The sequence below is a fragment of the Petaurus breviceps genome, unplaced genomic scaffold (genome assembly GCF_028583685.1).
Source record: "Petaurus breviceps papuanus isolate PSGF00001 unplaced genomic scaffold, PetGlider_PUasm1.0 90137, whole genome shotgun sequence".
NCBI lineage: Eukaryota > Metazoa > Chordata > Mammalia > Diprotodontia > Petauridae > Petaurus > Petaurus breviceps.
In genome coordinates this window covers 466492-487380 of record NW_027187183.1, presented here as the reverse complement: position 1 = coordinate 487380, position 20889 = coordinate 466492, and the positions used below count along the sequence as shown (strand labels likewise).

General features: G+C 51.1%; 1 protein-coding gene across 4 annotated transcripts in view; it reads right to left on the bottom strand.

Annotated features, from left to right (window-relative positions):
* Positions 1-438: 438 nt before the first annotated feature.
* The window catches only part of ABCA2 (ATP binding cassette subfamily A member 2), a 72759-nt gene continuing 52308 nt past the window's right edge, over positions 439-20889 (bottom strand). For all 4 annotated transcript variants that reach the window (XM_069107520.1, XM_069107519.1, XM_069107518.1 and 1 more), the window contains 27 exons: positions 20134-20330; positions 19714-19896; positions 19267-19451; positions 18735-18855; positions 17124-17378; positions 16087-16293; positions 14473-14575; positions 13659-13978; positions 12241-12454; positions 11939-12044; positions 11406-11517; positions 11237-11297; positions 10842-11016; positions 10154-10269; positions 9793-9940; positions 9399-9522; positions 8656-8788; positions 7530-7647; positions 7030-7208; positions 6468-6609; positions 5361-5495; positions 5062-5165; positions 4058-4150; positions 3652-3754; positions 3025-3162; positions 2691-2897; positions 439-2243 (listed from right to left, as the gene is read on the bottom strand). In XM_069107520.1, the coding sequence (XP_068963621.1) occupies positions 2208-2243; positions 2691-2897; positions 3025-3162; positions 3652-3754; positions 4058-4150; positions 5062-5165; positions 5361-5495; positions 6468-6609; positions 7030-7208; positions 7530-7647; positions 8656-8788; positions 9399-9522; positions 9793-9940; positions 10154-10269; positions 10842-11016; positions 11237-11297; positions 11406-11517; positions 11939-12044; positions 12241-12454; positions 13659-13978; positions 14473-14575; positions 16087-16293; positions 17124-17378; positions 18735-18855; positions 19267-19451; positions 19714-19896; positions 20134-20330 (4015 nt within the window). In that variant the 3' untranslated portion in view covers positions 439-2207. The remainder of the gene's footprint in view (positions 2244-2690; positions 2898-3024; positions 3163-3651; positions 3755-4057; positions 4151-5061; positions 5166-5360; positions 5496-6467; positions 6610-7029; positions 7209-7529; positions 7648-8655; positions 8789-9398; positions 9523-9792; positions 9941-10153; positions 10270-10841; positions 11017-11236; positions 11298-11405; positions 11518-11938; positions 12045-12240; positions 12455-13658; positions 13979-14472; positions 14576-16086; positions 16294-17123; positions 17379-18734; positions 18856-19266; positions 19452-19713; positions 19897-20133; positions 20331-20889) is intronic.

The window sequence follows — 20889 nt, the reverse complement described above, 5'->3', positions numbered from 1 at the left end:
TGAAGGAAAGGGAAGTCGGGGCAGTCCTCAGCTCCCTCCCCACCCCCCCAACTCTATATGAGCAGCTAGAGGGGTAGTTGGCAAGTATGGCCCCTGGCAAGGATCTGGAAACCCAGGCTTCCCTCACTGCCCCACATCCCAAGCAGGCACCCCTCCAAAGGGCTGCCTTTCTGCTGGTGTCCACTCTTCCAGGGGCCAGGCCTGCCCTAGGTGGGGCCCCTCCTCTGAGGTGTGGCAGGTACATTCCTGGCATGCCCACATGGGGGTGGGCAGAGGGGAAGTGGATCAACCCTTGGATTTGGGACTTCCATCCCCTATCTCCAGTTGTCCATCCTCCCACACACAGAAGGGTTCTCTGTGTTCTTAACCTCCCCAGGAACTGATTTCTCCAGCTCCCAGTCTTAAACACACACACGCACACAAAACAGAATCTTTGGCTGATTTGATATTTTCCCTTTTTATTTAAAACAAACATCTTTCCCGATCTGCTTCCTCAACTATGTACAAGCCCAGTCCCCCACCTGCCCTCAGGCAGGACTAGGGATGGGATGGGGAGGGGAGGGGATGGGCAAACAGTTGGGAAGTGGCCATGGCAGCTAGCTCTCAGGAAGGAATAGGGTCCATGTGACCCCCACACTGTCCATGCCATACCAAGCCTCTCCCGACCCCACCCCTAATGTGACAAAAGGTGATTGGAGGTCATTCAGAAGCAGGGGTCATGCTCTCTAGACACCAGGTCCTTCCACCCTCTTCCTTTGCCCACAGCCTTCAGGACTCCTGGGTACAGAGGCCCTATAGGGAACAGGAGCTGAAGGATGGAGCGAACATTGTTTTCAGCCTTGGAAAGTGGAGTTCCCCTCCTTTTGTTTCCTCTACAGTTGTATACAACCTGTCAATGTGTCCATTCTACCATCTATGTACACACTTTCCCTTTATCTTCCCCACCCCTGACAAGTGCTTCTTCCTATTGCAAAATAAATAGGTTAAAAAGAAAACAACAAACCCAACATCCAGCTCAACCCTGGCCAGAGTCAATGACCTGGGCCATGGTGGTTGGACAGACTAGCAGGCAGCCCATTTGGTGTCCAGCATTGGAGCCTCTGGATGGTGGCGGCATGGCAGCAATGGCGGCATTAGCAGAGGTGTTGTTAAAATCCAGGGGGTAGAAGAGTCCAATTTAGGGGGAAAGCGGTCATCTGCCCTGGACCCCATGAGGTCCCCGTCACCCCCCCCTCCTACCCAGATGCCTGATGAGCCAGGAAAGTATTGTGTTACACAGGTCCATCAGGATCATGTCCTGGAGGGTTAAGACCACAGAGGAGACCCGTGCCCCTCTTCCTCCACACAGCTTTCATATTTTTCAAGCCTTCATATTAACCTCCAGGCATATTTCCTGGGCCATCAGAGTCCAGTCTTTTTGTGGCCTTCAGTGCCAGTGGTGATTCTAGCCACAGGCAAGATGAGTGGCACTGACCATCAGAAGCAGAGCCAAGCAGGCCAGGCTGAGATCAGGGATAGGGCTATCAGAGTCCAGGGAAGTGAGCGGAGTAGCTGGCTAGAGCTGCTGCGACTGTAAGGCAGAGCCACGTAAGTGCCCAGCCCACACCCTGGGGCACAGCAGGACTGTCCCTTTGGCACAATCATTTGTTGAAGATCCTGAGGATCACCAGGCAGGTTGGTCCCGGAGGGGCAGTGGCCGGGCCAGAGAAGGGGAAAGAGTGGGTATGATTTGTAGTATTCACTCCAGACTGGGGTACCTGGGCTATCATGTAGTTAGGAGATTCCCCATCCCTAAATCTGGGGCCCACCAGAGTGAAGAACTGCCCTTGCTATCAGATCCAAACCCTTTCCCTACTCTTCAAGGCTCCCCTAGGATGCTCCCCTAGGGTGGGTTCTTATGCCCAGCTCTTGGCACTGTCCACACCCACCGGTCTCCCTAACTCTGCCTCCCTCTACAAATAGCTCCAAGTTTGAGGCACTGAATTCAAGGTGCACAATATATCACCAATCCCTTCTCCCAATCCTCCTGGGCGGGGCAACTGGGCAGGTAGGCAAGCTAAAGCCTCCCTCCCAACTGTCTGGCCTTGAATCTCTGCCCCAGCCAAAACAGGCCAGGGAACGTAGGGCTGCTCCAAGGAGGTTTGAGTGGAAGGGGACAAGAAAGTTGGTCATCCAGGAATGGAGGAGCTGGAGCCTCCAAAGTTCCTTCAGCAGAGAGTGTCTGTATTGAAAGAAAGCTGGGCCTGTTGGGAAGAGAGAATAGGGTTCAGATGGTCAGAGGCTTACAGCCTGGGTTTGGGGCTTTCCCTCTGATTTCCTCCTCCATCTTTCTGTTAAATTGTCACCAAATCAGCCTCTTTGTCTCTCATTCTCTATCTCTGTCTTCCTTGATCTCCGGGACTAAAGACCTCTGTTTTTTGACGATTACTTGACCTATGACTTTGGATCTCTCTTAGCCCCTCGATCATTCTCTACTACTCTCTCTGTGCCTGTCACCGTCTCTGTCTCTGGGTGTACCGAATGCATCATTCAGGAGAGGAGATGGGGAAGGGAGACCTCAAGGGGCTGTTACTATAGTAACTGTTAGATTCTGCCCTTGGCCCTGAGCCCCAGACTCTTTGGGAGTTAAGAGTGCCCATAGAAATGTGAACCCCACCCACGGCACACTTGCCACAGGGCCTGAGCCTCACCCTCTCCTCCTCAAAACTGATAAGCCCCTCGTCATCTGTGTCGAGATCCTCTGGTTCATCTGTCACTAGAGCACGGAGCTCTGTGGTTGCAGGACGAGGTCGGAGCAGACTGAGCAGCCGAGCCAGCGGGGACTGGAGGGCACAACCCAGCTCTGTCTCTTGGGGCTCCAAGTTATCACTTTGCTTCTTGGCGAAGTTCACAAATACCTGGATTGGGCAGAAAAAGCAGACTGGAACATGCTGTGCCAATGAATACAAGCGGCCCGTGCCTGCTGTGGGCATCTATGTGCCACTGGCTGCGAAGAGTCGGGAGGAGAGGAAGGGTAGCACTCACATTGTCCAGTGTGGTCTGGCTAACTGAGTAATCCTCAATACCCAGAACATCCACCACCTGCTCCATCTTGCTGAACACCTGTGCCAGTGAGATGTGCTCGGATTTCAGCTGATACTGTACTTTGGTGTGGTGTCGCTCCTGAGGGTTGGAAGGAAATCAGAGGGTCAGCTCCAGAAGTACCCTGTCCACTAATGTCCAGGGGTGCCTGAACCAGGGACTTTCCAATTCCACATGCTGCCTTAAAGTATCCCTAAGAATTCTCCCATTCCTCTACAGAACTCCTAAAAGATATCCCTAACTTCTTTGGAGTCCCCTTATTTCCTCAAATCCCCTGAGGCCTGCTAAGTATTCTCCCTCACTTCCTGAATCTCCCTTAGATTCCCCCTGATCTCCTCACAGCCCTCTGACCCCCTGATGACCCCTGTGAATTCCCTCAAAGCCCCCTTGGTCCTCTCTGGGCTCCCCAGCGTCCTGAGAAATGCCCCCCCATTTCCCTCAAGAGTCCCCTGAGAGTTCCCACTCTCTTCCGTAAGGACTATGTCCCTATTCCCCTCCAAACCACCTCCAAGCCCTCCTTGCCCTCTCAGGGCTCCCCTGACCACCGCAGAGCTGCCCCCTGACCCTCACTTTGAGCACAGCTTCAGGGAAGTTTCGGTTGAAGAACCTCACTACCTCCTTCACGCTCTGGCTGCTCTTGGTCCTCACCGTAATCATGTAGCCATCACCAAACCTGGCAGAATGAAGGTGTGGGCTCCTGTCCCTGACCACCCCCTCCCAGCCATGACCCTCCCTCCGACACTGTCTCTGCCCTTACTTCTGTTCCTCCTCCCATTCCTGGGACCTTTTCTCTTCCCAACCCCTACCAGTCCTTCTCCCTGCCTCCTGATCCATACCCCAAGCCTGTCCCCTCTCCCTTCCTGTGTCCCACCTCCATCTTTGCTGCTGTCCCTGCCCTTGCCTCTATCCCCACTTTTGTACATTCAGCTCTCCTTGTATTCCCCTGGATCTGTCCAGGCCCCTGCCCTCCCCTCACCTGTTCTTCAAGTGTTGAATGCTGCCCAGACACCTGAGCCGTCCATTCACCATGATGGCCAGTCGTGTACAGAGTGCCTCACACTCCTCCATGCTGTGGGTAGAGTCACCAGAACTGGGTAAGGTGGAGAGAGTCCAGCCATGGGGAATCAAGGGAGTGAGGGGCACTCAAGCTATAAGGGGGTCAGCTGGAGCACCAGAGACTTGTAGAGAGAAGGGAATCAGGGCCCGGGAGGGATGACCAGTGAGGTAGCATGAGCTTACTCGGACCTAAGAATTGGGTACTTATTGGGAACTGGACAAGAGGAAGGCAGCAGGGCTACGTGAAGTTGTAGACAGCTCCAAGACAACACGGAGCACTGGGAAATGGCAATGAGGAGGGAGCCAAGAGCACCAGAAACAGCTGGAAAGCAAAGAGTCAGGAGCTGGCCTGTGGAAAGGGCATGGCCACTGGGGACTGGTAGAGAAGAAAGCACGGGGCACTAGGAGCTGGTAACGAGGGATCCGGGGAACAAGGAACTGAAGAGGGGAAATAAAGAGGGAACAGGGGGCCCAGAGACTGACAGAAAGGAAAATATAAGAGGCTGGTACAGAAGAGGGCATTTAGGATATCAGAAGCTAAAAAAAGATGGCATGGGGCAGTGGAGGGTGGTAGAAGAGAAGGTATATGAAAGCAATAGAGAAGAGCATTGGGGAAACCAGGGGTAGCAGAGAGAAGAATACTGGAGACATGCATCAGGAGCTGGCAGAGAAGAGGGCATATGTGGGTACTTGGAACTGGTATAGAGAAGGCCACCAGGAACGCTGTAAATTGTCAGAGAGGGCATGGGCACACCAAGATTTGGAACAAGAGAGCATGGGAGCACCAGAAGCTGGTGGAGCACAGAGCACGGGGACATGAGGAATTTGTAAAATAGAAGGTACCACGGCCATGAAAGTCAGCAGAGAGGAGGGTATGAGGAGCCGGCAAGGCAGAACAGGCATGTAGGGAACGAGAACGCTAACCTGTGGGAGGTCAGTACCACTGAACGCCCCGTCTTGATGATGTCCAGGATGAGGTTCCACAGGAAACGTCGGGCCTTAGGGTCCATGCCCGTGGTGGGCTCGTCCTGGGAGCATGGCCAGCGTCAGTCTTCCTCCCTCTGACTTCTCCAACTACTCCCCTTCCTCCCCAACTCTTTGCTCCTTCTAGAATCCTGGCCCCTGTGCCCTCACCAGGAAGATGAGGGAGCAGACAGCCAGGAGAGTGGGGCAGGGGGCCCGAGCTCTTGATCTCTGGGTCTGCTAGCCTGCCCCCTACTCACCAAGAAGATGAAGGCTGGGTAGCCAATGAGGGCAATGGCCGTGGACAGCTTCCTCTTATTGCCCCCGCTGTAGGTGCCTGCTGGTTTATCTGCATACTTGCTCAGCTCCAGTTTCTCTAAGGCCCACTTGACCACCTGTAATAACAGAATTGCTGAGTTTCAGAGCTTTCTGAGTTCGCAGAGGCCATTGAGGACACACCCACCATGAGCCGGAGTCTACAACACCCCCTAGAAGCAGTCACTCAGCTCTGCTTGAAGAATCTCTTCAGTGATGGTGAACTCACTATTCACCAAGGCAGTGCATTCCACTTAAAAACAGCTCCCATTATGAGGAAGTTTTTTCCTTTTATGAAATTGGAAGCTGCCTGCTTACGTCTTCCCCACATTGCTCCCAGTTCTCTGGGGTAAAGCAGTACATGTCTAACCCTTCTTCTATGACAGTCTTTCCAGTATTGATGGGTGGGAATACAGGGCTAGGCAGGTCATGGGGACTGTCTTTTCCCTTTCCTGTGGAAGGGAATTTGCCCAGGGCCCATGCTCCTCTGAGGCGCTCCTGAGTACCATCCCTTTCAAACCTCCCCCACTCCCGTTCCTCCCCCTTCACGAATATCCAGGGATGGGCAGAGAATGTGGGACTTCAGTGGGGACGAAGACTCCAGCTTCACTGTTCAGAGATTCCTCCAGAGCACTGTCCTCCCCTTGACTCTGGTTAGGCTCTCCTCTATCTGGACAATCCCTCCCTCCAGGTCAGTCCCATTCCTTCTCTGGCCTCTCCCCTCTCCCCTCCCCCCACTCATTAATAGCTCTAATATTATACAATTGGAAGGGACCTTAAAAGTCATCAAGTCCCTTCCCCCATTTTTGGACAAACTGAGGCTCAATGAGTCTGGATTCACAAAGCCTGTAAATATCTGAACCCAGGCCCTGATGACAAGTCCAGTGCCCTATCCACCATGCCATGCTGCCTCTTAGTCCCTCCCACACGTCACTGCCTCCCAACCCAGTCCATCAGGTAGTGCTCCCTTCAGCCCTGCTGGTCAATGCCTCTGGTCAGAATACTTCCTTACCCAGTCCCTGGGGGTCCTGCCTCCCACCCCACCTTCTTACCCTCTCCTCGTCCTTCCAGGGGACCCCTCGAAGCCTTGTGTAGAGTTCCAGGTGCTCTTGGGCCGTGAGCTCATCAAACAGGGCATCGAACTGTGGGCAGTAGCCCAGACTCTGTTGTACTTGAAGGAGCTCTTTCAGGACGCTGCAGAGACCATGGCATAACCACTAAGGTCTGGCACCACCCACATCCCTCCCTAGACCCCATCTGATTCTTTCACCTATCATCTATCACCACCCAAACCTCAGCTCCTCACTCTGGAGACCAGCTGTGGCCTGCATCTAGCCACAGTCTATCCCTCATTACAGACGAATGCAAGATGCTCCAGAAGTCTTAATGCAATCTGAAGCTTTACAAGCTTAAGGACTTTAGGGACTAAGCCTTTAGGGACACACTTTATTTGCCCATACGGCCTCTCTTACTCCCTGACAGAGCTCCTGACTCCACAGGCAAGACCAGGACAGCAAGTGCAAGACCTTTTCATTTCTGTGTTCTTCTGACCTCTAGTCTCCCCCAGTGCCTTGAGAAGCTATTCTTCTCTGTCCCACCTGGGTCCTTGGGTACCTGTGTCCATTGATGAAGGCCTCTCCTCCTGTGGTACTCTCATCTCCTGTCAACATCTTAAAGGTACTGGTCTTGCCAGCCCCATTGACACCAAGGAGGCCAAAACATTCTCCAGGCCGCACACCCACACAGAGCCGGTCTACAGCCAAGATGCGCCCAATCTTACGTGATTTGTACACCTGCAGGAGTGAGGTGGGGGAGGGGGTACTTCAGGAGGAAAGAATCCCATCCCTCACACCCAAGTTTATGGTTTCTCTCATCTTCCTGGTCTTGCCTGATCCTTAAGTCAGTGTCCTCCATAAACCCTAGGGAATTCTCCCCTTTCCTGGTCAGAATCCTCTCCACCCAAACCCAACTCCAGATTAGTCCCTCTCTGACTCTCCTAAACATTGACTACTGGTTGGAATGGCCTCTTCCTCCCCAATGATTAGTATCTGTTGATCTGTTTCCCTAAACCCTAGATTGGTCTCCAGAGATTAGTCCCTCATCCGAGGTCCCACCTTGGTCAGGTTCTCGATCTTGACCATGTCATTGTCTGCATCCCCCCTCAGGACCCGCTGCCGTTCAATGGCTACATCCACATCATCTTCAATAGGCTTGGTGGATACAGGCAGACGCCTGGGGAGAGAAAAGGGAAGGGGCTAAAGAGGGCGGGACAGCTTGAGGAGAGGGGACTCTGCCTAGCCAACACTACCCACCTGCCTTAACCTAGACCCTCACTGGTGGAGGAGGGCAGCACTTGGAGCAGGGCAGGATGCTCACAGTCATAAAAATTAGAATCTTGGAGCTGAATGGGGTAGACTAATCTAATCCATACCTGAAGAGATATCAACTTGAGAACATCCCCTCTGACTGGCCATCTAGGCCCTACTTGAACAGGAAACTCATTATACTTCCAAGGCAATCCATTCTATATTTTTCTCTCTCCCACCCCCTGGAGGGGGGAAGGCAAGACATTTGGGTTAAGTGACTTGCCCAAGGTCACACAGCTAGTTAAGTGTCAAGTTTCTGAGGTCATACTTGAACTCAGGTCCTCCTGACATCAGGGTTGATGCTCTATTGACTGGGCCACCTAGCTGCCCCCAATATATTCTATTTTTGAAGAACTAATTGTCAAGGCCAAGATTACTTCCTTATAATGTCCATACTTCACTCTTAATTCTGCCTTCTGGGGCCAAAGAAAGCTTAAACTCTCTTCCACATGACAGCCCATGAGATAAACCTGAAGACAACTAATATTTCCCTATCCCAAGTCTTTTCTCCTCTAGACTAAATCTCCCTGGTGCCTTACCCAATTTTCATGGTACCTGGTTTCCAGTTTCTCCCTACTATCCCAATCTGCCATGTCTTTCCTAAAATGTGATACCCAGAACTAGACACATTACTTCAGAAGGAGTCTGTTGAGGGCCAAGGACAACATTACTTCCCTCATTCTTGATGCAATCCAACAGAATTTTCTGATCTCTCTACATCTGTTCTTCCCCTCTGCTCCTGATTGTGCATAGGGGGAAGGCAAGAGCAGACCATTTTCATTCCAGCCCAGAAGAAATCCCCCCTAAAATCACTGATTCTTCCCAGGACCAACTCAGCTTATACGTGCTTCTCTGGCCTGGCTCCCACACTCACTGGGGCTGCCGGAGGAAGTTGTACTGACACATGATGGTGATAAAGAAACCCACAAAGCCTTCTATTGTCATGGCAACCAGGCCTCTCGTGACAATGTCCCATTCAAAGGGGGATTTCATTTTGTCGAACTGGCCTGTAAGAGAAAAGGCACAGACCACCTCCTGATTGATGTGATGTAAGAGACACCAAGAAGTGCCTCCAGCCCTCCAATATCTCCACCACACTGCCTGACATTCCATCCTTAGAATTCCCCTTTAGATTAAGCATTGCCCTTTCAGGGTTTCTCTGGTAAAATGCAAAAGCCCCTGGAAAGGCTCACACATTCAGTCCTTCACACCTTAGTGTGAATGAGTCTGAGTTCTCCTCCTTGACAAGAAGAGCCCTCTAGGTTGATCAGCACTGAAAGTGGAGAGCGGTAAAAACCAGCCTTGAGATGCGGCTACCTCCCTTTCCCTTGAAGCTCATCAAGTTATAGGCCCTCCCCAATGCCAGCCTCCTTCATTCGAATCCTTCTGGAGGCTGTGTCTTGAGCCTTTACTGATCCCTACCTTCTTTTTCCCTCCCTTTCACCTAAAGTCCAGTGTATTGAGCCCTTGCTGATAACTGTCTCCTTCCCTCCTTCCTACCCCACTAGAGTCCAGTGTCCTGAGCCCCAAGCTGTGTCTGCTTCCCTCTTTCCCACCCCCCGATCTCTGAAGCCTCTGAAGATTCCTGCCTCCCTCCTCCCCCTTCCTTGGGCTCACCTATCTTGGCATAATACTCATTGATGTATTCATTGTAAGCCATTTCCATGAGCCCATGGCCCAAGTTGTAGTTGGGAAAGATGAGGAAGCAGCTCTTCAGGTAACTGTTTACTAATTTCAAGTCCTGCAGAGAGAAGCAGGGTAAGGAGCTCCTATCAATCCTGGTCCTGTTTGGGGCACAGTACCTTGGGACAGATTACCCCTACACTGCCTGCCCTGGGAAGAAGGCCGATATTCCTGGACCAGGCACCTTATCTATAGCCACCATAGGGGACGGCTCTAATGCCCATCTCTCTTGTTCCCCTAGAGAGAGGCCATCTGAAATGCCTACCCTGGACCTTGGATAAAAGAGTCAGTGCCTTAATACCCACCCCCCCAAGCCCCCCAAGGGCACCTTGTCATGTTCAAAGAGTTGCAGCAAGAAGGTGGCTACAGTGGCAGTGATGCCAATGAAGAGGTTGATGACAATGAGGAAGACGTAGGCAGAACTGGGCACCTCGAACCAGAAGGAGGCAGGGTACATGATGGGTGTGATCGACCAGCTACAAGCGGAGGAGAGGAATGGTCAGTGACAAGCAGGATCCCCACCCTTGGACAGCTGACTTCCAGGGTCCCCCACCCCCACAGCGGGGAAGAGAGGAGTGGTCCTCTGGGGGGGGGGCTCATGGAAGGACCCAGGAATTCCAGTTCACAGTTGGTCTCCAGGGCCAGTTCCCGTCTCCTTCATCCCCAACACATGACCCCAGAGACTATACCCATAGAGCAAGAAGAGGGAGAGCACAGCAGGGAAGTTGGTGGGTGACGTGTAGGCAGGAAGGTCAAACACAAAGAGAATGATGATGCAACAAGTGGCTGGCACCAAGTAGTTCAGCTGAAAGACACAGGAAATGCAGGTATGTGCACTGGGAAAGTGGTCTTTGGTTTTTGTTTGTTTGTTTTGCTTTTTGCAGGGGGGAAGGCAGGGCAAGTAGAGTTAAGTGACTTGCCCAAGGTCACACAGATAGTAAGTGTTAAGTGTCTGAGGCCGGATTTGAATTCAGATCCTCCTGACTCCAGGGCTGGTGCTCTATTCACTGTGCCACCTAGCCGCCCTGAGGAAATGATCTTTGGGGGATGGGGGGGGGTAGGGCATGGGAAAGTCATGCTGTAAAACTGGACTCTGAAATGTCCCTGAAAGCTCAGCCTATGAGGGTATGGGCCTGGCAGATGTGATGGAAGGAAGGGAGAGAAGGGGATGGACAGGTGGCTGAATTCTTCTGTGTGTGCCCATTATGGGTAGGTACATGGACAGGGATAAAGCAGGAGCCCAGGGGACATGGGACCCAGCATGGGGACATGGTACCCAGCATGTGAGTGGGTACAGTGACCAGGAGGTGAAAGGGCTGGTGTCTGAGGGTGGTGCCCTTGGTGTCCTCAGGATGGCATGCACTGTGATACCCTTACCATGTCCCAGACATAGTTGGCCAGCCAGTAGATGACAGGGTTGCAGCCGCTGACAAACTGAAGGTGCTTGGCCTTAGTGGCTTTTTCAGCCACTAGAAAGACCACAAAACTGGCTGGCACAAAGGACATGGCCACGATGATAAAGATGGCAATTACTACATCTGTGCCCTGTAGGCTGAGGGCAGAAAGAAATAATAGGGCAGTCACAGTCAGCTTCAGTTTCCCCAGTATGGTCCCTGCTTCTTCCACCCTCAGAGAGGGAGGATGTGGCCAATGTTCCCACTTTCCACCCCCACCAAAAGGGACAAAATGATCAGCACCCAACTTTGACAGTCAGCATACAGCACCTCCTTCCTCTCCCCACCTCCCATCCCAATGCCCTCTTGATAACATACAGGTAATCCAAGGAGAGGCTGGCACTGGTCTTATTCATGGGATGGTTGGTGACAGTGATGCCTATGGCACAAGGAAGGGGATAGGTTTAGGTCCTATTAGGTACCCACCTTGACTCCCCTGGTGATATTCTTCTGTTGTTCCCTGACCCTAGTCTGTCCATAAACTCACCATAGGCTGCAGGGTTTCCTTTGCTTTTGGGTAGATTGGCACGGAGGATGGCATTGTTGAGGGTGTTTAGGTAAGTTGGCATGCTGTGGTACCCCTTGTTGTTGTAGAAGACCTAGGAGAGGAAAAAGAACAGAAAAATGGCAGGGCATGAACTTGGGGAAGATGGGAGGGATGGTGGAGGGAGTGGAGAGAGGATGGCTCGTCAGATCATAGATTTAGACTATAAGGGACAGTTAGAGGGAGTCCATTCCAACCTCCTCATTTTTCAGATGAAGAAACTGAGGCTCAGAGTGTTTAAGTGACTTGCCCAGGGTCACAGAGCTAATAAGTGAAAGGCAGGATTTGAGCCCAGATCTTCTTGGCTCCAAGTCCAGTATTCTATGCAGCAGGCCTCTGAAGGACAGACAGATATCAGTAAAGAAGATGGACTGGGGTTGGGGCTGTGATGAGGGCATGGTCTTGGCACTACCCATTCTTGCCAGCCCTTCTGCCCTGCAGGAGCTGGTGCCTGGCTGGCTGGCATCACTTCTTACCTGGGCAGTTCTCCTCACTGCAATCTTGCGCACCATTGGGGGTGCCTTGGCTCCAAAGGACGCAGGTATTGACTTCTGGATGTTGCCAAAGGTGATGGCTCCATATCTGGGTAGGGATAGCAGAGGAAGGAGGGAGAAGGTCTGTAAGGCTAGCCCTCACCCGGCTAGTTAATTGGAGCTTCCCCTAATCCAAGCGTTGGGCCCCTGGCTTCAGATACCCAGGATTGCCCAGCTCCACCCCTGCCCATGCTGTGCCTGGCCCAGGCTCCTCCCTCCTTCCCTCCATCCCTGTGCCTACTGACCTGTGCAGCCTGAAGCGATCTGAAGTATAGAGGAGATATTCCGACACATTTCGGCCCGTGATGTCAGTCAAGATGTCCCCTGTCACCACCTTCATCTGGGGTGGGCGTCCGCCTACGCCACTGGGGCAGGAGAATCCAGTCCCCTGCATGGAGCATGTGCACTTGATGGGTTCGTGGACTACACGGGGCAGCGCTGGGACAGAGGTCACTGTCTCTGTGGACAGAGTATTACTATTCAGCTCTTCCCCCCCCCCTTCCACTTGGATTCCTATAGCTTCCTAACTGGTCTTGCTGCCCCTAGTAAACCTCTCTTCCAAGTAGGAGCAGTCTTCTTAAAGTATCGATGCCCCTCATCTACTCACTCTCAGTGGCTCCCACCACCTACCAAATAAAGGACTTCATCTGCCTGGAACTCAAAACCCTTCGCAATCTACCTCCAACTCTACCTTTCCAACCTTATTTTTTATTATTTTGTTGTTCAGTCACGTCTGACTCTTCATGACCCCATTTGGGGTTTTCTTGGCAAAGATACTGGAGTAGTTTGCCATTTCCTCCTCCAGCTCATTTTACAAATAAGGAAATTGAGGCAAACAGGGTAAAGTGATTTGTCCAGGGTTATACAGATAGTAAGTGTCTGAGACCAGATCTGAACTCAGGTCTTCCTGGCTCCAGGCCCAGCACCCTATCCATTGTGCTGGGCCTATCCATTAAATTATTTTTTATTATTTTTATTATATCCCTTCATATATTCCATAATCTAGCAAAACAGAACCACTTCCCTTCCTCCCTGTTTTTGACTTATCCTCTTCCATTCTCTAGGCCTTTGTTCATACTGTTCCCCTTTGTTTGAAAAGACACTCCCCCTCCTTCTCTTTTCCTCTCCTCCCCTGCCCCCACAATCCAGTCCGCCATTTCTGCCTCTTGAAGCCTCTCCTTTGTCAAGGCTTAACTTGAAGGCCTCCTCCTCCATGAGACCTTCCCTTCCAAATGAAAGTGATCTCTCCCTCCTCAGATGTCTCATAGCACTTTGCCTGGACTTCTCCTTTACACTGACCTCACTGTCCCTGACAGCATAGCTATTCGTGAGCACCCTTCTCCCATTAGAATATAATGAACCTAAAAGTAGGGTCCGTATCACATCTGTTTTTCTATCTGTAGTACCTAGAACATGTCTCTGCCTACACAGTAAGTGCTTGATAAATGTTTGCTGAATGAAAGCTATTTCCTAAATAATTGGAGATGTGCACAATGCCTACAGTCTCTTATTGCCTGAAGTATGGGCACAGCTGGGAATGGCCTTCCTCTCCTGACAGCAGGGACAGGCCCAAGCTTGGGAACACAACCTTGTGATGCATTCAACTCATTAATCACAGGTACAGGGGAAACCCAAGTGTCCACCAGCTCAAGGAGCTGAGTACCTCTCATGGTGGTGGGTAGCAGTGTGGTATTCCAGGCCCTCAGGAGCTCTTCATCAGGAGACAAAGGGAAGTCAGAGGGTGCAGGAGAGGGGGGCGGTGGTACAAAGTTGGACAGGGGCAGCCCTTGAGTGAAGGAGTCAATGCACATGGCATCAAAGTATCGTGCAGCCAACACTCTGGACTCACTGCTACTCAGGTTCAGAGTCAACACCAGGGTCCCATTGGCAGGTGTCTTCAGCACACATGTGGCACCCACACCAGAAGGCAGCCGAAATGTGTTAACCAACTGTTGAGGACTGGCATCAGGGGATAGTTTGAGGCTGGTGAAAGAAAAGGTGATGGCTATGAGCTCCAGAGCCAAGGCCCGCCCCTACCCAAGAATTTTTTTCTCAGGCCAGTTCATCTTTTCCTGGGACACTCTCCCTCCTCACCTTCACCTCTAGAATGCCTCCCTTGCTTCAAGACTGAGGTCAAATGACACTTTCTTCAGGAAGCCTTTATCAGTCCCCCAAGTGCTAAAGCCTTCCTCTCAAAGATTTCCTCCTATCTCCCCTTTATGTAACTTGTATGTAATGTTGTCTTCCCCATTAGAATGTAAGCTCCTTGAGGACAGGGACTGTTTTTGTCCCCTTTTTTGTATCTCTGGTACTTAGCCAACTGACTGACTTGTGGTAGAGTTTAATAAATATTTTTTAATAGATTAAGAGATTGCCCCATGAAATTCTCTTCCTCCCCACCCCCCATGCACCAGGAGAGCCTCCTGCCCCGAGTGTCAGCCCGTCTCTTCCCAGGGCTTAATCCTTGGGGAGCTCACCGATATTCATGTCGCTCTTCATTGGCATAGGGGATGAAGTTGCCCCGGGGCTGAGTGTAATTGTGGTACTGGGAGGGTGAGAGGATCAGTGGGGGCAGGTCACCTAGGATGGAGTGGAGAGAGAGCCATGTTGGGGGTAAGGAGGGCAATAGTGGGACAGCCTCACCTTCTCCCTGACACATAGCCATGCCCTCTTTGAGTGACCGCAGCTTGAAACTGCTACTACCACAACTAACATGTATATCACTTTAAGGTTTCTAAAACCTTGAAGCAAGTGCTATTATTGTTCTTATTTTACAGATGAGGAAACAGAGTCCAAGAGAGGTTAAGTGACTTGCCCAGGGTCACATAGCTAGTAAGTATCTAGGGCAGAATTTCAACTCAGGCCTTCCTGACTCTTCAATGCCAGCGCTCTATCCGTGTACCACCTAGCTGCCTATGAGAAAAAGAGACTGAGGAAGAACAGAAACAGTCACAAAACGACAGATCTGGAAGGAACCTTAAAACATCATCCAAATAATTTTAAGGAAGGTGAGCCCAGAAGGGAAAAGGATGTCCAGAGTCACACAATGACCTAGAAGCTGAGCCAGGACCAGACCCACCAGGGCTTCTGATTTCCAGTCCCAGGTACTTTTCGTTGGGCATGACTCCTAGCTCTGGTATACATTAGCTGTATGTCTGTCAGAAAGTCACAACCTCTGTGAGCTCAGTCTCTTTATTTACAAAATGAGAGTAATAATCACCTGTCTCACAGGATTACTATGAGGAAAGTTCTCTGAAAGCATTCAAGTACTATTGTTATTGTGCTCTGGCCTCCCCTTGCCTCACAGGACAAACGGGGTAGGTGGAGGGCATGGGATCATGCCCACATCCCAGCCCAGGTCAGTAAGGAGTCGGCATGCATAGCCAAGCCCAGGCTCCTTACAGACAGGGAGCTTTCTTTCCATAACTCTCCTGGAGTGTGAAGAGGCTATAAACAAAGCCATTGGCTATCAGGAAGTAAGACAAGGGTTGTCCTCCCTCAAGGCCAGAACAAAATAGGCTTCACAAGGTTCAGTTAAATCCCTGGAAGACAAGAGCCATGTAGGGGTTCATTACTGATAATGAGAGATTGGGAAAGCTGCTCAGCTTGCAGAATAGGATAGATAACAGCTGAGAGAGCCTTAATTATCCTGTCCACCTTCTCATTTTACAGAAGTGGAAACTGAGGCCTAGGAGAGGGAAAGTGACACCAAGTCACACAGTTAGTGGCAGCGCTGGGGTTGGAACCCAAGGTTCTTGACTTCTTTTCCAGGACAAGGGTCATGCAGGTATATCTCTTATCCCCTTACTAGAACATAAGCTCCATGAGGTCAGAAGACTGTCTAATTCCTCATTTTATGTCCCACAATGCCTAGGACAAGGTTTTGAACAAAATGACACCCAGAGAAGGAATGTCATTTTCTGAAGGTTACATGGATGAGTGAAGACTAGAAACCAGGTCTCCTGTCTTCCAGTCGAGGAATCCCTAACTCTTAAATAACATCAGCGATGACCCCCCCACCCCCATGGCCTTCCCTGACTAAAGACAGACAACCCTCTCCAGATGGAGCAAGGGGACCTCTGTGTTCATACCAATCTCAGGGACGGAGAGGGCCACGGTCATGGCCACGCAGACAAAGAAGGCAGGCAGCAGGATCTGGGAGAAGAGTGCCTTGGTGTTGCGACGAGCACAGTGGAAACGCTTGACCAAGAGCCCATGAAACTGGCGTAGCTTCAGCCACCAGCCTTCTAGTTTGGAGCTGCCCTGGCCAACCATTGACAAGGTCTCGGCCTCCACCTCTGCAGAAAGGAATAGACGTGGGGGGTCACTCAGATTCTGCTCCCTCATCTGCCCTTCCCTCTCATCTTCAGGCTAAGGGCAGAGGCAGAAGGGTAAGACCTCTTGACATTCCCAGAGCTCTGGAATCAATAGATTTCCAGCCTGTTATAGACTGACCCACTCACAGGGCTTCCCGCCTGAGAGAGTATTAGAAGGGGACCAATGATAGGTAGGGCAGAGAGACAATCATTACCCATTACAAAGTGATTGTAGGGGGTCAGAAAAGGGGAAAAGAATGAGGGATCTTGGTGTGTGGTGGGGGGGACTAGTGGCATCTAGAGGAGTCTTTAGGAGGTTAGAGACAGGGCCCAAAAAGGTCTGGGGATATTTTAAGGAAGAAACTAGAAAGCTGGAGGAGTGGGTCAGCCAAGGAATATGGGGAGGCAGGAACTGAAGGGAAGCTTGAGTCAGGGTTGGAGAGGGGCCCTATAGAGTTGGAAACTGTATCTGTGGTGGTTGGAAAGAAGGCCTTTGAAGGTCTAGATGGGTGTTGGTGGATGTATATCAGGACTTTGAAGAGGTGGTTGAGGTAAATTAGAAGGATCATAAGAGAACAGATGGAAGTATAGATCTTTGGAGACTAAAGAAAGGGCCTGCACAGGTATAGGAAAAGGGACCGGGGTAGGAGGGGAGACTTGGAAAATTCCAGTTTGGAAATGTGGGATAGCAGGGGGACTGGCTATGCCTCCTGAAAGCATCAGCCAGACCAGAAGAGGCAGAGTACCCCAGGGGCTACATAAAGTTGCCCTCAGACTGTTGAAGAATTAACCACAGCTATGGCTAGGCCTACCTTGCAGGCTGACATTGTCAGGGTCCTGAAGGTTGTCAAAGAGTGGGGAGTAGTCACCATAAACTTCCACATAGGCACCTTCCTCATCCCCCCGGACTGAGCCCGCCGAGGAAGAAGAGCGCAGAGATGCCTGGGACTGTGCCAGCTGAGAGCAGCCCACCAGGTTGCTGCGTTCAGCTGGGGGTGAGGTGGTCGCCTCCCTGTCCTTCTGTACCTCGGTCTTAGGAAGAGCATCTTTCTTGGACTCTTTTATGTCTGGTGGGGTTGACAAGAGGCTGTCACTGCTTCCGCAGGGAGCTGGATACCTGCCTCATACCCTTTCCCAATCCCTAGTCTTCATACTCCAAATGAGCAGTAACTGCTCTGCCCTCAAAAGTAGCCCCTGGGGTAGGAACATCAGTGCCCTGTGGCTTGGTGCCTCTGGCTGCCCACCCAGTGTCCATGCCTTCCCTCCCTTCTGCTGGGCAGCTACAGGCCACACTGGTGTGACCTTTTGTCTTATCTTGCTAGGGCACAGGCCCAGTCTTCCCTATGCTTTTTTTACTCAGACAATCACCTCTACCAGTCCCCCAGCAGTAGCCTAGACTCTGCCTCTGAGTCCCTCAGCTGTGATGGGTGAACTTTTGCCTTATCTTGCTGGAGCCCAGGCCTCTCCACTACTTCTGGGCCAACTTCATGTTGACTCTGTGCTCATACCCCTCCCCTCTGTAGCTCTCTCCTATTAGAACATAAACTCCTCAAGGGCAGGAACTGTCTTGCTTGTACTTGGATTCTTAGCATTTGGTGGGGCATTTGGAACAAAGTACAGAATTAATGCTTTATCTATCTGGGTCAGGCTAGGTGGGATGATAACTGGAGATAATGGAATACAATGGATGACTTCTCAAGATTTTGTCTCATAATAAGGACCAGGAGACTGGACAGTGCCCACAGATGCTGACACATCCCCATGAGCCTTCCCACACTGGGACACCAGCCACCCCTGCTATGTGGCAAGGGAGAGAGGAAACTAAGTGCCCTGAAGTCAAGCACTGTATAGTCTGTGCTCAGGTCTCTTCTTCCCTACTGGACAATAAGACAGGCCTGTACAACATACCACCCATGGGTCGCTTTTGGCCCACCAAAGGAATTCAGGTGGCTTGTGAAAAATGTAGAGGATGTAAAACAAGCCTGCACGCATACCTCCCGCAGTCCTCTTTGGCAGGTTGTACATTGTGCAGGCCTGTTGTAAGGCCTGTGAGGGCAGGAACTATGTCTTTGCTGCATGCCCTCCCCAGCTCACATTAAGCCATCATGCCCTGCATATTTTATTATACCCCCTCCTATCCTATCATACAAATGTTAAGTACCAATACTTTATATGGTAGGTACTCAGTGAGAAAACTGAATGAGCTTATAAGATGACAATTCATTCAAGCTCCCTACTCCCACCAAGGTTCCAACATGTACACACACAGGTGCATACGTGTGCATATGCACACACACATGCACACAGGAATGGGCACCTTAGCATGTGTCCACCAATTCCCAGTGCTAACCAGCTCAGACCACCCTTCAACAGCACTAAAGCCTTCCCCCTTAGATCCAACTGTTTCCCCAAACCCTTCTCACCAGCCTCGCTGTTTTCCAGGGACTGGTCCTCCTCAGATACCTTGAGGAAAACTTCTTCCAATGTAGTGTCCATAAGCCCAAAACTGGTCAGCTGTAGCTCTTCTAAACTTAATTCCAGGTGCTGCCCAGGCACAGAGAGAGTCATGGAGAAGCAGCAGTATCTCAAGAACCCAGCCCCACAATGACCCCGCCACCCCTAAGGCTGGTGTGTAATGGCCCTCCTAAAGGGCACAGACATGCAGGTATTCCCTACTGTCCCTTCAGGGGTTCATTGTGCAGAACCACCCATTCAGTAGGATCTCTACATAGCAGCCCTATAATCAATCCCCACCTGCCTTCTGGGAAGTCTCAAGGCAGCCCCACAAATGGGTCTCTGAGGGCTCCCAATTGTTCTGCATTCTTCCCTCCCCTCCTCAGGGCTGCTAAGCATCTTCCCCATTATTCCCCTACTGCATAGTTTGGATTTTGGAGCAGTGCTCAGACTTTCTGTTACCTACTGGGACAAGTCCCTGGGGAGTAATGACCCTCCTACCTGGAAGAGTCGTTCAAAACCTCCTTTTTTGGCCGCTTCGCTGGGCAGGATGTAGGAGAGTTCAGTGTTGGTGTCTGAGATGAGCAGACAGGAAGCCACATACTTCTTTATGAACTGGGAAACCCGAGGTTCAGAGCAGGGGCTGAGCACTGAGGAGGCCGGAGAGCTAGGTGTCTGGCCAGACTCTGGGGGAAGTAGAGGAGAGGACTGGAGTTGGTTAGGGTACGTGCAACAACAGAACCCTCCTTTTATCAGCAGCTGGGAGCTGGGGAAAAATGAGATGGACCAAGTGAAAGGACTGCATCAACGGAAGTAGGAAAAGGAGGGGAGCCAGACAGGGATTATAAGGGTGCCCCCAGAGCACACACTGGTGAAGAGGAAATTGGGCATGCAGTATGTCAGGGCACAGAAGAAAGGGGAAGCCTGATGCACTTCTAGAGCACAGACCAGACACACTGCCGGGCTCTGCCTGCCGCTTGACTAGGGTGAGGCGATAGCCATCTCCATAGGTGCTCTTCAGGAACAGTGAGGACCCACAGCACTTGAGTTTGCCATGGGAGATGATAGCAATGCGGTCACCCAGTAGGTCTGCTTCATCCATGTGGTGGGTGGACAAAAGGATGGTCCGTCCTATGGAATCACAGGTGAAGTCAGGGAAGCCCCTGAGAACCTTTAGAGCCTCAGATAGAGGCCCTGGTTTGACCCAGAAAACTAGTACAACACCTGGTACATAGCTTTATAAATGCTTGGTGATTGGTCGGCCCTCCCTCTGATCCACCTTAAAGGTAACATACGCAGGAAATGGAGCAAAAACCCTCAGCCCCTTCAGCCCTGCACTCCCTGGTTCCATCCTCCCGCCCATCTCACCAGGCTTATACTTGAGGATGAGATCCCAGATGGCTCGGCGGGCATAGGGATCAACACCAGCAGTGGGTTCATCCAGGATGATGGCACGGGAACCTCCCACAAAGGCAATGGCCACCGACAACTTACGCTTCATCCCACCAGACAACGTTTGCACCAGTGAGTGACGTTTGTTGGACAGCTCCAGGTCTTCGATCATCCTGAGTAGAAAGAGGCCAGGTATGGGATTGGTAAATAAAGTCAACAAGCATTTACTAAGTATCTAAGACACTGTGTTAAGTGCAGGTGATACAAGGAAAGGCAAAATTAATCCCTGCTCTCAAGAAACTTACAGTCTGATGGTAAGAGTGTAAAGATGGCCTCAGCCTATCATGGGAGCCACACTACCCTTGCATGGTCATTACCCAATGGCAAGGTGGCTCAGCAGATACAGGACTGAGCCTGGAGTCAGAAAGACCTAGTTTCAAATCCAGCCTCAGATACTTACTGGCTGTGTGACCCTAGGTAAGTCACTTAACCTCTGTGTGAGTTTCCAAATTGAGATAACAATAGCACCTACCTCCCAGGGTTGTTTTAAGGATCAAATGAGATAATATGTAAAGCAGTTAACACAATGCCTCATGCCCAGTAAGTGCCATATAAATGTTAACTATTATTACTAGCTATTATCATAACCAAGAAAATTAGGTATAAATTACTGTCCAAGACCATTTTAAAGAGATCTGAATGATTTTATAGACTTTGATTCCCATTTTTTAA